This window comes from Taudactylus pleione, unplaced genomic scaffold (assembly GCF_031769625.1).
Source record: "Taudactylus pleione unplaced genomic scaffold, aTauple2 ptg000154l, whole genome shotgun sequence".
Taxonomy (NCBI): domain Eukaryota; kingdom Metazoa; phylum Chordata; class Amphibia; order Anura; family Myobatrachidae; genus Taudactylus; species Taudactylus pleione.
Genome location: NW_028284556.1, coordinates 21,798,498 through 21,815,371, shown reverse-complemented (window position 1 = coordinate 21,815,371; position 16,874 = coordinate 21,798,498). Strand labels below are relative to the sequence as shown.

Sequence of the window (16,874 nt, the reverse complement as noted above, 5' to 3'; positions counted from 1 at the left end):
TGAGGGAAGAGGGCCCTGCTCGTGGGCAGACAAACAGGGGTGACACAGATGGGCTGGATTGTGAGGAAGGAACATGGAGTAGTGGGTTAGGATGAGCGCAGGAAAGCTTTGAGGAAGAAAGGGGCCTTGAGAGCCCATTTGAAGATTAGGAGCCAAAAAGCACTTAATGAGACAGGACTGATTAATTTGATATAACCCTTTTATATCTTTGTGCAGATCTGTCTGGTTTTATGAGAACAACTTTCTAAATGTTTATTAATTTGTTTAATATTTATGAGAATGGTGTTTTTTTTAGCGAATACGGTTATACTGTTGTATTTCTTACAATTAATAAAATTTACTGAATTCTAAACGGCGCTTCACTCCTTTTCCTTTTTTGTGCACCGATATTAACGGGGAGCAGAACCCACTGAGCTGCCGCTTTGAATTTGGGATGTTCACAGCAATACATCAGTGCACCTATATCTTTCCTAACTGTGTGCAAAGGAGTCTGAATCTGAAGTGGCACAATTACCAGGCCGCAGCTTTTTTTCACGCCAAGTTCTGTTGTGCTTCATCTGCAACGTTGTACATATTTAAAACTAAAATCTGTGCAGTTAAAGTCACAGCCCCTCGTTTTTGGTACAGATTGAGGGCCGTATTCAATTAGGTGCGAAAAGCCGTTTTCAGCTAAAAAGTTTTGGCGGTGATGTCATTTTGCCAGGCGAAAACTTATCCCCCGTTTTCAATCCCAAAAACTTTTCCCGGTGTGGAAAATCAATGCATTGGAATCGGCGAAAAAGATTCGCCTATGAAAGCGGTTGTAAAAAAAGTGCAGAACTGGGGTTTTGGGGTGCAAACTAGCGGGAACCCCCCTGCACCCTTGGTACACGTCCCCCCAGGCTAAAACTGTAATAAAAATTCTAAAAAATAATTAAAACGCCAAAAAAGTACTTTCATTTTGGGGGGGGGGCGTAGGCGAAAAAAAAACAAACAGTTTGGGGACAAACGTAAAAACAAGTGAAATAAGATTGCAGGTGGATTTTTTTAAGTTTTTTTAAAACTTCACATTTGCAACTTCAAAATATGCTAGCACCCATTTTCATGTACCCCAAATTTGCTGGGACTACTTATTTTGATTAAACAATATTGCTAAATGCTATTCTTCACCATTTATGTAAAGACGCTAAAACAAGTTTTTGGAGAGAAAAAAAAAACAGATTACCTTTATTAGGGTACTAGAACACCCCTATAGTCATCCCCTATGTTAGTGCAGCTTTTCGGGGGGTACAGAGTGTTTTCCCCATTTTTGACAGTACTTTTCGTCAAGGTCCGAATTCGCCAGGTGCCATTTTCGCCGATTTCTAATTGAATACAGGGTTAAGCTGGGATGCGCGCGATACTTTTCCGCATGGAAAACCAGCGATGACGGCGAGAAGTGCGGCACGCGAAAAGTACTCGACTTTTCGCACCTAACTGAATATGCCCGTGAGTAGTGTTTTGCTGCGGCGTGAATAAGATGTAAATTTAAAGAAAAAGACGCGACACTACACCGCTCAGTGTGGCATGGCGGAAGCTTGGTGTATAAGGACACATCTGTAAATACCTAAGTTGTACATAGATAGGAATTGAAATGCAGATGTTAAAATTAATTACAAATTGCAGTTACTCATGAGAAAATAGCTTAACGAAGATATCATTTAGCCAGGTGATGAATTTAAATCAAACAGTGCCATTTTCTCATGCATCCCAAATCAAATTCTCCAAATTTAGTTAACGTGAGAAATAAAAACAAATTAAGTAACTATTCAAATGCAGATTTTTATTTCCCAGAAACAATTAAAACTAGTCCTGTGTCCTAGTCATGAGGATATTTTCCTTACATAAACACACAGGAAATTGGCCTACCATACCTTGCGTGGACACAATACATGTGAATCATGATCACAATGTAACTAGAAGATGACCACTAATCGGCATGTATGTGTATCCATCTACCAAACTCACTAATGAATGGCCAGGATTTGTTTGTGTGTGTTCAAATTGAACAAGGCATCAATTGTTCAGAGTATGAGGCAGCCGGCAGGGCCAGCTTCTCTGTGGCCAGCAAAATATGTTTGAGATGTGAGAAAAAAGTTTTGAAAACTGTGGGTAAGAGATTTCCAATAATCTCTAGGACATGGATAATGTGCAGTCTCTGGGTTGCAAGGTGGTTGTCCCTGTTGCCTCACAAGGGCCACGGTTTCAATACTATCCATAGCACTATCTGCTGGAAACTATGTTTCCCACATGTCGACTATTACATTAACTTGGCTAAAAGAATGCACATTCTATTTGCGAAAAAAAAAATAAAAAAATATTGTTGTGACCAGCGCAGGGCTAGTAGTGCTAACAACTAAATAGCTCGGGAGCTACCAACAATTGATTCACGTCCTAAAAGAGGAGCCCTTTTCAAAACTACAGGATGGCAAAGGAGCTTTTAGAATATAGAACTGGACCGTGGCAAAACAGCCCGTCCTTGCGTGAAACTTTTCTGCAATTTCTACTGACCAGATTGCTTTTACATCTTTAAATACTACTGAAAGTGTGCACATAACATTACATTTCTTGATGGTTTAAGAAATGCAGTACATAGTGATCTCTTTAGAATACCATATTACATTACAGCCCAAAAGTGGTGAAATGCATTATAAAAATGGTGTCACTTGAACGGCTAGATTTAAATGCACTTTTGTGTCGGGAATACACATGGCAGAAGGCAGAGGTGGCATTTTAAATGTGGGAAGGAGGTTATAAAGACAGAAATATATTTGTCAGATTAAATAGTTAAATTAAAAGGATTTAAAAAAACAAAACACCATATTAATGAATACTGCTGCAATTACTTTTCTCATTATACTGCTATTTTAGGAACAATCCTGCAAAAGCAAAACAAATGGGTACACTTATGCGTGGGTCATACATAGTACATATACAATGCAAAGAGGGCAGCAGCAACTTAAGCAATTATTTTGCGCGTATGAAGCATAAACACAAACTACACAAAAAAGGGAAAAAGTGAAATCCTGTAGGATAGAGATTTCTCGGGGCCTAAGGCTGGGTACACATTTAACAATGATGCGCGAGAGCTCGCATAGTCAGTGACAGTCTGTGCACACTGGATGATGTGAACGATATGTCGTCTGATCCTCATATCGTCTAGTGTGTACCCAGCATAAGTCGCTCTCGTAGTTTCAGTACACATCTTTTTTGAACCACATTCTATCAGGCAAAACTGTAAACATTTGAAGGAATTTTAGCATTTAATAAAAGCTTACCAGAATCATAGTTTGGTGGCTTCATATCTCCCTGATTTAACTCTGTTCCATACTTCAGCTTGTGATATTTTGCCCTGAGGTGGAAGGAAGAAAGGAAAATTATTTTTGGCTAATGTTTTCAGTAAAAATGGATATAAAAGGTTAGAACAGTCTTCCCAACATGCTGTTTTTTTCTGTTTGTACATTTTTTTTCTTCATAAAATGATCAGAGAACGATTCTATTTTCCCCGCTGACATATTAGTGCTTTACAACTAACAATTGCCATTGTGAGTTCAGGAGTCTTATCAGTTAATATAGCCTGCATGGCAGAAGTACCATCCACATGGGAATGTCTGCAGTTTTTATTTTGGTAATTTCCATCCTATCCGGAGTAAGAGAAATGTGCATTTCATATACGAGTTCAGGGTCAAAGTGAACCAAGTCTAAGGGGGCGATTCAATTCAGAGCGTTATTAATCACGCCGGGAAGGCGTTCCCAGAGCTTCTCAATTCAGTGCGCTGTTAGCCCAACTAAGGGATTTCTTCTTGCACCCTCCTGATGGTGCGAGCAGAAACCTGGCTAAAGTGCCAGCCGCGAGGCTGTTTGCCGGCTAAGCTCGGCGCTAACAGCCTCGCGGCTGGCACTTTAGTCGGAGAATGCCGGTTCATGCGACTAAACAAACAGGTTAATTAGAGAGATCTGGCATGTTCCGACTTAGGTTTTAATAGTCTGAGTAAACAGTGCGCTGAATTGAATAGCTCCAGGACCGGCGCGATTCATTATAAAGATGATGGTTATAACGTCCAAATCTAGCTGCTCCGGTGTCGCATCATTTAGCTTGCTGTAAGTCGACGTACCTTGTTGGGTTAGTCATATTACTGCAAGACAGTGCATAAAATAATGACCATTTCTAAGTTCCGATTTTATTATAAAAATCTTTACGTAGAATTCTACATTTTACGGTTTTGGAAAGAAGGATGAGGCCAAAGCAAACACCACACTGGACAAAATGATAGACATTTGCTTTTAAATGCAATTTCAAATAAACAAAAAAAAAAAAAAAAAGGTAGGATACGTTTCTTGTTTCTTTAGGCCACTTTAGATGGATTGCTTATTCTTATGGACACCTCAAAGACAGACTAATGATATTTTCTGAAAATGTAAGTCTAAAAAATAAAAAAGGTATAATTTGTGCAAGTACTACATAAAAATATTATGGATATTGCTGTGACAAGCTTAAAAAGTGTATGAGGGTACACAAAAAAAAGCCCTGGTTTAACATGTTAAAGAAAAAATAATATATTTCTGGAAAGACATTTAAAAAGGTATTAAGCATTATTTATTCCACAGCTCATTGACACATTAGTAATTATAAACCAACTGTAATAATAACAGCCAAATACACAGTGCAAGGCCTGGAAACCCTGCTCAACAGAAGGAAGCAATCTCATTCATCAAGATAACTTTATAGCACTGATCAAGATTTACATGTGAGCACCATGTCCTGGCCTACCATTCACCTCAGCACCTGAAGCTTGTGTGCTCCGGATGTAAGTCTATGACACTTGTAGACCCATTTAACACGGAATCAAATAGTTTTACCAAGCACAGCTGCAAATACATTTGTGCATCTTTAAAAGAAACACCCACAAGAGCAGATTATGATATTACAGGGGAGTAAAAAGAGATGTAAAAAGGCTGGAATATTCAATACCATCACCTAGGGAACATCTGCTCCACTGACAGTAAGGCGGCTTGGTTCATCTTACAGCTGAGTAATCGTTAGCATGAACAATCTATGAAGAGAATTGCTCATTTATTTATAAGTGAAATGGATGGTGATAGCACAAATGCTTATGCATTGTACACTGAAGATTCACTGTTATTGTATAGGATCTTTTTCTGAAACCAGTTAATACAAAAAGCAAGCATGCATACTAACATGATGTACAGGAACTGTTTAGAATCTTACAGACTTAATCATAATAAAAAGTAAAGCAAGGCAGTTGTTTGTGCATGCAATGCAGCAGGGTTGGCTGGTTTAAACCAAATGTTTTTTTTTTTTCTTTTAAACTACTCTGGTTTTTTAATATGCTGTGACTACAGGCTTACAACACTGACTGGTATTATTCCACATTCTCGTTGCTTGCGGTCTTTATCTGAGTAAGCTGAACCAATGCAGTAAAATCACACACACTACAAAGATATATGGAGTATGAACCAGATAAAAGGCAGATTAAGCACCTCTCTTATCAAGCAAAGACTTCTCCCCCATCAATCACACAGGGCAGGAAAAAAAACTACAGCTAACATTCTCAATCTTAAAGAGTATACACCAACATATAAAACAGGCAATATACAGAGAAACATCTCATGGTTTAATCACCATGCTTACCTTTGTATTTCAATGCAAAACCTTCAGTCCTATTGAGATGAGTGCTAGAAAGAAAGTTAGGGGCATATTTAATTTACCCCATGACCAATTGCAGGGCAAAATCCCCACGGCGCGGGTAAAAGCTATTCAATAAAATAGCCTTTGTCCCACACCGGAAAAAATTGGGACTTGAGTGCGGAAACACACAGATTCCGTGTAAACTGCAGAATCAATGGGTTTTTTCCCCGCAAGCAAGCCCAATTTGGCGGTCTTTACGCAGATTTTACGTCGCACCTCCATGAGCTGCGAGGTAAATTCCAACTGCGGGGACTCACACGAGGGGTATCCCCGCTAATTGAATAGATCCGGCGCAGCAATTAGCCTCGGGGTAAATACTGCAGCTAATTGAATATGCCCGTTAGTCTCTGTTGTGCCACAAGTATCACCTTGGTGGATGAGCAAAAAAAAAAAAAAGTTAACCCCAATGTATTTCCCATTATTTAACAACTTCTGACAGCTCAAGCATCTTCAGCTAGTGTGGAAAGAATTTTTTCTTTTAGTTCTTTTGAAGCTTCGAAACAGGCTGGGAACTGAAAAGGCCTCTAAACTAGTGTTTTTATTCAAAATGTTTAATGCCAGTGACATTTCCAGTTCTAATGCTTATCTCCTCTTTTTGTGTGTTTCGCTGAAAAGTGCTTTTGCATGTTTTAATTAGGTTTAGTCTAAAAGTGGTTTTATTGAAAGATGTCAAATAAATCTTATCAAATCCTAATAACTTAGGTTTGTTAATGTAAGAAAGCATTAAAACGTGATTGATCAAGGTCTCTAATACATAGAAAGATTCATTTTTATTTTCATTTAAACATTAATGTAAAAAAGCTGGTTTAAACCAACAAAAACCAGTTTAAAAAAAAAATCAGTTTTTTTTTTTGTTTTGTTTTTTAAAAACACGTTTTTTTTCCAAACCTGCAATGCAATAATATTAAACTGTGTGTAAGGGATATGGTCGGCTTATGCAGAGAGCTTCAGTTAAGAAATAGGGGTAGATTTATTAAAGCTTATAAAATAAACAAGTGATGGTGGGGCCCATAGCAACCAATCAGATTTTATAATTTTCCAGAATGCAACCAAGAATCTGATTGGTTGTCATGTTTTAGAGTAAATCTACCCGCTAGTATGGGAAAAAGGACTGTAATGCAGGCTGTATTATTATGGTGTGTTGATACTGTTTACATGGAAAAAGGATTCTCCAACCAGTCCAGAGTTTATTCAAACATGTATGTTTCCCACTTTCGAACTAACCAGTTGTTCAGGACAGAGACAGGTTTGACAACCTCCGACAGAATAATGAGGTCAATGAAGATAGAACAATGTATTCTGGAACAACACGCAGATATTGTTCATACCTTTCTTGTTTTAAAGCATATTCCAACATCTTTATTCTTCTGACTAGATCCTTCTTTAAATTTTCTTGTCCTTTCCTTTCACCTTGAAGGAAGGCTATCTGAGCCTGTAAAACACCAAAACACACATCTTTAGGAAGTGATTGCTTATGACTTAGCGATAGATTGTATGAAATATGTTATGCTTTTGGAACTAAGCAACTACCATCAGTGTTCTCCCAGGCTGTTTTTTGCGGGTGCACCACCCGGCAAGAATCAGCCTACCACCCGGCACTTTGGTAGCCTGCAAGTAGGGACAGTATCTTGGAGCTGTATAAAAAAAGACCAGATCCTATAGACTTTGCAGCTTTTTCATAATCAGATGACTGGGCCTCTAATAAGAAGAGGAGAATTAATATATAAAATGTTATTTCAAATTTAAATCGTTATATCATTGCGAAGGCCCCCACCCGTCTACTTCTTGATGCCACCCGGCTGGAAAAATTTTCTGAGAAGAACACGGACCATACTATACAGCTACGCTGTAACAACCCTTCCTATATACCTCCACCCATCCCTCTCAACTGGCAGAACTATGAGGGTCCATTTGAAGGAGCTGGAAGCAGTATTGGCTCAGGCTAGCCACCACATGGGTAGATTGAGAGACAGGGAGTATTGGGTACACAAGTCCATTGGATTCATTACACATCATTAAAGGAAAGCAAAGATACATTTTTGCATCAATGGGATATTTGTCCAGCTGCTATTAGATACCCCTGATGACGTTGGGTTAAACGAAACGCATAGGATGGGCCTGCAGATTTGATCTCTGCAAAGTTATTGCTACTGTCGTGAGCTTACACCATGTAGTGGGGTGAGACAGGATGACGACAACATCTTACCCAAGTGGGGTGATACATAGAGAAACTTTCTGACTGCAGTAAGTGTATTTTTATATAAAGAAATACACTTTTTTTAACCAATAAATATTTCACTAAATATACATTATGAAAGGTCTCTAGCTATTTCTTTCAGATGCTTCTGATATGAGGGTCTATTTGTAGGATCGAAACAAACAAAAAGGTACCTTCCATTCCTCCAGTTTGAACCAAATTAAGTAATTCCCGCGTAAATTAATTTGATACGAACCAAGTTGGCTTTTATCTTTCCAAATTCTATCCAGAGGAACAAATATCCATTTGGAAGGAGAACTAGAAAAGCATTTCACACAAGACTATGTTTTATTGACACTATCAATTATACCATCCTATTAGGCGCCCTCTTGCTGTATATTTAGAATATATCAGTCTGTTTACATATGTACTTGATGCATTAACCATGAAATTAATAAAGATTGATAACACTAGAAAAAGAAAAAAAAAAGTACTGCTAAAATCTAAAACAGTTGTTGCAAAGTAATCTTCCATGTATTTTAGCCACGGGATTTGCCCAGGGTTTTAGCTCCGGGTTAAATGCCCAGTGCTATTCAATTATTTCCCGCAGCTAACGCGCGGTTACCCATAGCTCCCGGTGTTCAGAGCTATGCAATTACCATTGCGACTAGCCCCATAAGCACTAATGAGGTTTTCGGTTCACACCTCAGGAGAGGTTAAGCGTGTCCTTGGGACTAGTCGCAGGCAGTAACTGAATTGCTCCAGGCTCTTAACCTGGGCACTAAAGCGCACAGCAAGTCCCGTGGCTAATTAAATCGCCCCCACAGAATGCTAAAGAAAAGCAGAGAGAGAGACTGTTCATGCTTGTGGCATACATTTGGAATAGTGATATTAAAATAAAATAATTTTAAAGATATAAATAAATGTTATATCTGTCCATTACATCAAATGTACAAGCTAAGAAGAAAATATATATACACACATATATAGGGGTTACTACTATTAAAATTAGTCATAGAATATAAGATTTCACCGTGAATATATTTCTTTTAGGTCTTAACTAAATAGTAACATGCAACAATGTTATGAGACATGTTTGACTCTCACTACATCCTCATCCATAACTTGCCCTAACAAGATAGTTAAGCGTTCATAAGAAGGAATGTGGCAACACTGGAAAGAATTTCATTAATTGCATTCATGTGTTCTACTACTTCATAACTAGGTTTATCATTCCAAAATGCATTACATAGAAAATGATTTCAGCAATCCAGAAAAGGTGCAGGCACCTGCTAGTGTAGTATGTAAATGAAGTGTAAAGGTGCTTATAAAATGTGCAGATTGGGTGTGTACCCATTAGGTAATAAAGATTCATTACTCCTGACAAAAACAACAGGTTATCAAAGGATGGCAGCCACCGGAACACATCTTGTGGAGTATATAAAAAAAAAGTATACTATAAAATTATATAGAGTAATACTGAAATTTAAAGTCCTAGATAAACACCTTCCTACACGTAAGACAAACAATATATCAGTAAAGAAATATGGCATTTTAAATAGGTTTTCTTTCAGCCATAACAGCATAGACCTAGGCAAGGAAGCTTCAGAGCAGTTCCTATGCTGCTCAATAACACATCTCATGATGTATGGATAAGGATAAATACATTACAGAATGTTAAAGAAATGTGATATAATGCGATGCACAGCACCATAACACCACCTCCGATCCGTTTCAATATACAGAGGCAGACAAACATAACATATATAGCTAGTTGATTACAAACTTGCAACTACTGCATGTTTCTCCTCTGAAGAGAGCTAAAACCTAGACAACCTCCATTTTGGTAGTTATGTATTTAATATAGTACAGCTCAGTGGGGTCATCCCTCCCCAATACTTTACATGTGATGAATTCTAATGAAAACAAAAGATATCCATTAATGAAGATATAAATAGGACTCATTTTTTATAAAGCATGCAATGTTTTTAGCCACACTTCTCCTGCCACATGCACTTTTTTATGTCATGCAGCTGTTGGCATGCGACCTTCTATAAAGATTGTGTCATGTACAGTGCTACTCTTAAAAGGGGTTTTAATTAGGTGCGAAAATAGCAAAAATCCCACACTTGCTGGGTTCTTCCTGCAGGTGCACAGTTTTTGCTCTTCAATTAGGTGCAGGGTTTTTCATTTTTTGAGCAGCGGGAGCTTATTTTTCTCGCAGCCCCAGAGCACAACCAATTTTTTTCTAAAATGCATATTTTTGGGAGAAATGGACGGGAATTGCTCTGCGACGCCTGAAGCCTCCGTAGGGCAAGCGATCTGCTTGTCCATTATCCTGCTTCCACATGGCGAGCCCCCCTGGCCAACAGAACACATTTATTTGGTTACCGCAGGAGCACGTGGTAATGAAAATATGGTCATGAAAGCTGTGGTAATTTTTACTGCAAAAAAATTATACACCCAAATAAATATGCCTTTAAGTTGGGTTCACACTTTGTCCAATCCTCAGGGGATCCAACTCCAGATCAGACTGTTATTACAATCCTAATGCAGACATGGCCGCAGAGTCTACATCCAAATCTATGTGTAAACACCTGTCCAAGGTAGATACATAGGGGTCTATGTACGGAGACAGAGTGAAAAGTGATAAGTCTGTGATAAGGTGCCAGCCAATCCGCTCCCAACTGTCATTTTTCAAACACAGCCTGTGAGATGGCAGTTGGGAGCTGATTGGCTGGCACCTTATCACAGACTTATCACTCTGTCTCCTAACACTGCTTAGTAAATAGACCCCAATAGAGATTTGTCCAGTGTATGGAACCTACCTGTATCAATTTGTACAGATGTGTCCACATACATCTTACTTACTTGTGCGTTAAATAGCCCTTCTAGTTGACCCATGTGGTGGCGTGACTCTGTAGAGCAGAGTGTCTTTTTGTGCGATTTTTTTTTACCTTTAAATGCGTCTAATTCGCACAGTGATGTGTATAGGATGCACAAGCAGCTTCTGATGATATGAGGCATACCAATATTCTGTGTGCAACTGCAGGTATACAGCAGCTGAACCACTGTAACGTAGGATTTCATATGCAGATACACCCGCAGTTGCACACAAAATATTGACATGCTGCATATCATGTGTCTTAGTCACACAACAATGTCCTATTCACATCGCTGGGTGACTAAGAGATTCGAAGGTAAAAAGTTGCACGAAAAAATTCACGGCGCGTTTTAACATGTAACACTTTGGGAGTACTGCCACCTTTTTTTTCTTGCAAAAAAAACACCACACACTGTCCCAACTTTTGGTAACAGTTCTGACCAGTTGTTAATGTTAGAATTGTATTTGTAATGTACTTTGAACATTTACGGTGGGCCCCCTAAACTTTTCATGGTCCCGAAAGTGGCCCCAGGTAGGACGCAAGTTTGACATGACTTGTCTAGACTGTGACCAGTTCGCACTATTCAAAGTCTTAAGCTGTTAATGAGGTTTGAAATCCCACTACAAAAGGTCTTACAAACTAAAGTTGTCAGTTTGAGTCTAACCAAAGACGTTCCCCAACAGGAAGCAAATTGCTGTCTAATGTTTGGAACATTTTTTAGGCATTGGCAAAAACAAGACGTGTGATCTAATATTAAGCATGGACTTGGGTGCGGGAAGCTTTGTGTGTTTACACAGGCCTCTTTTCATGCAACATTCCTTACATGCTTTTGCCAGTGCAGTAGATAACTAATGAGATGGTTCCTGTGATTTGTGGAAGCTTTCAGTTAGGTCTTTTTTTTTTTTATAAAGGCTGAAAAAATGGGTTAAAAAAACAAAACAAAAAAAGTACATTTAGTGTAGGCCTCTATTTTAAAGACACATTTTCATGCAAATGTTAGAACAGTGCAACCACACATGAGGACACTACTATCAGCAGGGCAAATAACTTCTACATATCTGGTTAGCATTACTGCCTCACAGCACTGAGGTCATGGGTTCAATTCCCACTACGGCCCTAACTGTTTGGAGTTTGTATATTCTCCCTGTGCTTGCGTGGGTTTCCTCCGGGTACTCCGGCTGCCTCCCACACTCCAAAAATATACTGGTAGGTTAATTGGCTCCCCACACAATTGACCATAGTGTGTATGTGTGTGAGCATGAGGTAGGGATTATTAGATTGTAAGCTCCACTGGGGCAGGGACTGATGTGAATGGCCAACTATTCTCTGTAAAGCGCTGCGGAATATGTGTGCGCTATATAAATAACTGGTAATAAATAAATATCATCTGATTATAATAAAGATTCTACAATTCTCAAAATGTGCCCACTAGCTAGCACTGCTTCACTTCACCTGCACCATAATAACAGCAACCAATTCAGTTCAGCTAATATCTGACAAGTAAAAAAATGATAACTTTAAACAAAAACAATAAAATGGTACATGCCCATATGTTGCAGTGTGTAGAAAAATAACCTGCACACGCTTTTCACTCTTTTACACAAATCTGTGTGTGCTTAGACCACTACCAGCAATGTGCATTGTTCTACCATATTAGACATTCGCATAATGCATGAAGGTGAATCTGCAAACGGAAGCCATGTTTTCCTATATCCCCCCTGCCACTACAAGTTTTTTTTGGAGGTTTGGAAGCAATGATGTTAAAGTCAATGGAGTAACCTCCCACAACAACAAGCAAAAGCGTATGTCTAATCCCAGGGGGTACCACATAACAGGGTATTTAGAGCCATAAAGCCATATATACAATGCATCTTCACACAATTGTGGCTTTGCCATGTGTACTGCAGTTAACATACAACTAAAATCTACAAGAGACATTCTAAATACAGTACCATCATACAATTCCTGCCATAAACTGACAATTATGAAAGAGCAGTAGGTTATGGCAACATGGTTGAATGTTACTTGGCTAAAGGAATGATACATAGGGAATATAAATAATCACTTATTAACATATGACACAAGCAATTGTTTTAGTTGTGCCATAGTTTGCTGTTCACGCTAGCATATTATACCTATAGACACATGCGATGTCATGAAATTGCGAGTCTCACTGAATGTTTCAATTCTGACCACTCAATATGAATGCATAACAAAAAACATTAAAAATAAATATTTGTTTCCAAATATTTTTTTCATCACCACAGTGTCATCGATTTGAGAGAAAAACAAAAAACACCCTTTATCTGTGTGTTCAAATCAGGAGTTGCAAGGTAGCTTAGAGGTCAGGAGATTAGGGTGCCCGCATGTTCAGAGAATGGTTACATGGGATGTGGACACAGGATAAGAAGCTCAGAAGGCAAAGTATGGCATGGAAATGATGCACTGCTAGCCAGTCATCCATCTTTGTGTGAATTCTCCATACTGTATATAGCATTTCTCTTAATAAGGAGCCTACTAGTCATTTAACCCTTTCATCCCTGCAAGTCAGAACATTTATTTTAGAAGTGAGTCATTCTTGATCTGATCAGACAAGCTTAAATCTGCCAAAAAAAAGAAATAGCTGCTTACCATACACAGAGCCCAGGCTATAGCCTTGGATTCCAGGAGCTGGCCAAAAATAATACGTTTGCTTTTTTTGGCCATAATATCACTGTAAACAGCACACAATATAAGCACTAAGTAAAGCTCAGTGGGGGAGTCCTGACAGTAAATGTTGTGATATTACAATAGTAACCTTATTAGAGATTACCCAGGTGTAGGGAAGTCCATGGAGCTTCAAGCAAGACTCGCTTTTAAGTCTCCTGTTCGCATCAGCGCTGATATACGATGGCTGCAACAGTGGCGGATATGTCAGCTGCTGTCAGATACACTTTACACAGAGTCTAACAATGCTGGCAATAGAAACCAGCTCCCACTTAAGTACAATAAAATATTTAAAACCATAATATCACCATAGTTTCTTGGCCCTATATCTCCCACAGACCTTAACAATACATACACATTTATTTCTTTACTCGGCAGAACTAGACCACTCATTTTTGTGATAACTGTTGTAGTTTATTTAATTAAAATAAATTAGAAGATAGAAGTAATTTACCCCCAAAATTTACCTATTTTCAATATGCTATCAAAATAATGCCGACTTGTGTGTGGAAGGATGGGTGCAATATGATTTTTACTATGGCACAAAAAGCAATTAATATACAGAAAGAAAAAAAAACAAAAAAACAAAATGTTCTGATCACAGGTATCAGTTCCCTAAAGACCTAATGAGGAACGTCTAACAGATGGAAGAACCTGGTATCAGTAACATTGGCCATGTTTAGGATTTATATATACATACTTTGACAAGTTGCTGCACTGCCTCAAGGAAACAAAAATATTCTCCTTTTAAACAAATGCTTTCTGGGGCATGTAAAAAAAAAACAGCACACACGCAAGAAGGTAAATACGAGGGGTCGCCGATAAGTCCTCGGCCTAACCCACTTAGAGCAGTATTTCAGTCATCAATCTACAGAATTTTTTTCGGTAGGGTTAAAGAAACTCCAGAAATGCTGTGCCAAGTGTGCTGAACTTCGTGGTGAATATGTGGAATAGTCTAAGTTTTATGGTTCCAGCCCAGCGGTTCCCAAAGTGTGTCGCAGGTGGATGGTTCAAGGGTAAGTTAATGCCTCTGGAAGCAGCCGCGGCCATTTACACTGCTGGCCCCATGCTGTGCTGCTGACTCGCACTGACTGTGAGAGCCGTGCGGCCCCTCCTACTCTTCCCGTCATTTCTACTCCTTCACCTCACAGTGTGGCTGGACCCCTGATGGCTCTTCTGTTTATGACGCAGTCTGTGGCACAGCTGAAGCCCTGAGGTAGTGTAAAGGTGCCCCACACACTAGGCGTTCAGGTCACGATCAGATATCGTGTCCAAATTCTCCCCCTGCAGTTGTGGCCACGATTTGGTGTTAAATACAATCCAAATTGACCCACGATCTATCAGGCATCCTATAATATTCCAGTGCATCGTGATAAGATTTTCAGATCTTGCTTGCAGCAGGCAAGATCTGAAGATGCGAAGTACGACCAAGGGGTATGCGCATTGGCATCGTAATCGTGAGTAGAGACTCACGATTAGGACATATTTTACACGATCTGTCGTCCCGTTGTGTCGGAATCGGGCTGATCGTGTAAAATATTGCCTAGAGTATGGGCACTTTTAGCGTTAAATAAATTAAAATTGAATATATGTAAATTTATATTTTATTTCTGTATCCTTACATTTTTGATTGTCAAATAAACAGTACATTTAGCACTGGGTGGGGTATTGCAGACCATGGTCAAGCTATTACTACCTGGTTATAGATAAATAGAGATAAAGTGCATAAGTCTTGTACAATTTTATTTTGCACTTTATCTTAATTAAAACATCTATAACAATGTAATAATGTCATTACCATGGTCCTCAGTACTCCCTTCCACCACACACCATATAGGGCTTATTTGTTGCTGTATCTGGGTCTTAGTCAGAGATGGGTGCTATAGCACAGCCGCTGTGTCCCTGTATGCAGCAGCTGTGCTAAAATATAAAAAGTCTGCAGGAGGCGTCTTGTGTATATAGACACCCACTGCCGGCTTTTGGGATCTGATGATGCGTCTGATGCTGGCTTAGGGGTGCAGCCAAAAGAATGATGATGCACTAAGTGTGCCATGAAGTAAAAAAGTTTGGGAAGCACTGCCCCATTTCCTTCTAGGTGAGGCCGAGGACTTTTCAGCATCCCCTCGTACATTTAACACAAATATTTGTGTTCATAGGAAGAGTAAGGTAATGTCACACAGATACACACAACATAAGCACTTTGCCAACTAGGTAAGCACATTACAATGTTACCTGCTCTAAAGTGCTAGCCTGCGACAGGGGATGAGCTTTCTACATTCACTTCAATGTGATGTGAGCATTATAAACACCAGTAGGAGAAGTAATGGTCTTCCCTAGCTTAATATAGGGATAAGAACAAATAATTACCAAAAATTAAAGCAATGTGAATAAAATGGGTATTATTCATACAATTACTACAGCCATTTCGAGGAATGCCGAGAGGTAGGTCATTGATGTCTGTGGAAAGATGCCACTGCACACCACTATCTTAGGGCTCGTACCCAGGGGCGCCGAGAGGGCGGGGGAGCGGGTACAGATTACCCGTGTGCTGAGCTGCAGTTGGAGACTGCTCGTGGCTGCTGAGCAGCAGCCACAGAAGTCTCCTATGCCTGTGCGGGGGACCGATCACACTGATGACGCCCCCCCTGGCTTTACGCCGGGCTGAGGGGGCTCAGAGCGCCCCCCTCCCCTGTGCGCAGCGCCGCAAATCTTTCTTCTTTATTTTTTCTTTCCGGCAAGGGGGCGTGGCCACGCCTCCCGAGATTAGGTCACACCCCCTATTACCGGGGCCCGCCTTGGCTCTTGGCGGCCCTGCTCATACCTACTGGCACTTCGAGAACAAAATAATTTCTTTACCATTCCTCATACACATGTAAAACATGTATTATCAGGTATGACACTAAAAGTCAATGTGCGTAACCCCCTTGGTGTTATTTTCTGTAGTGCTTTTCAGAATTGTACTATGAGACGTAAGCAAGGCGCAAGACAGATAACTGAGCAGCAGCGTGGGAACGTTTTTCTTTCACCCCTTTCTATTTTGACATTAGTTTTCCTTTTATATGAAAGTGGCCCTGTATATCAAAATATTTGACGTAAATTAAATGTTACTTCTTTACAATTGTGTACAAATACTTGTTAGGCAAGTCCAATTAGACTGCAGTTCATTACATTTTCTAACTTTTTTTTTTTAAACTCAGACTAATGACACCATGACAGCTTGAAATAAGTATCCACAAGTTTCAACACATAAAACACTTCCATAGTCTGATGTCAGTAACAGTAACAGATTTCTGCAGCATTTATTTATGGCAAACAGTAACCAAACTCTTCAAATAATAAAAAGAATTGCCTGCAGCCT

The 16,874-nt window shown here is 39.4% G+C and overlaps 1 protein-coding gene across 3 annotated transcripts in view; it reads right to left on the bottom strand.

The window, feature by feature from the left end:
* The window catches only part of STRN (striatin), a 140,738-nt gene that overhangs the window by 80,124 nt on the left and 43,740 nt on the right, over window positions 1–16,874 (bottom strand). For all 3 annotated transcript variants that reach the window (XM_088474400.1, XM_088474398.1, XM_088474399.1), the window contains exons 2-3: window positions 7,057–7,160; window positions 3,297–3,370 (exon numbers count right to left, since the gene is read on the bottom strand). In XM_088474400.1, the coding sequence (XP_088330526.1) occupies window positions 3,297–3,370; window positions 7,057–7,160 (178 nt within the window). The remainder of the gene's footprint in view (window positions 1–3,296; window positions 3,371–7,056; window positions 7,161–16,874) is intronic.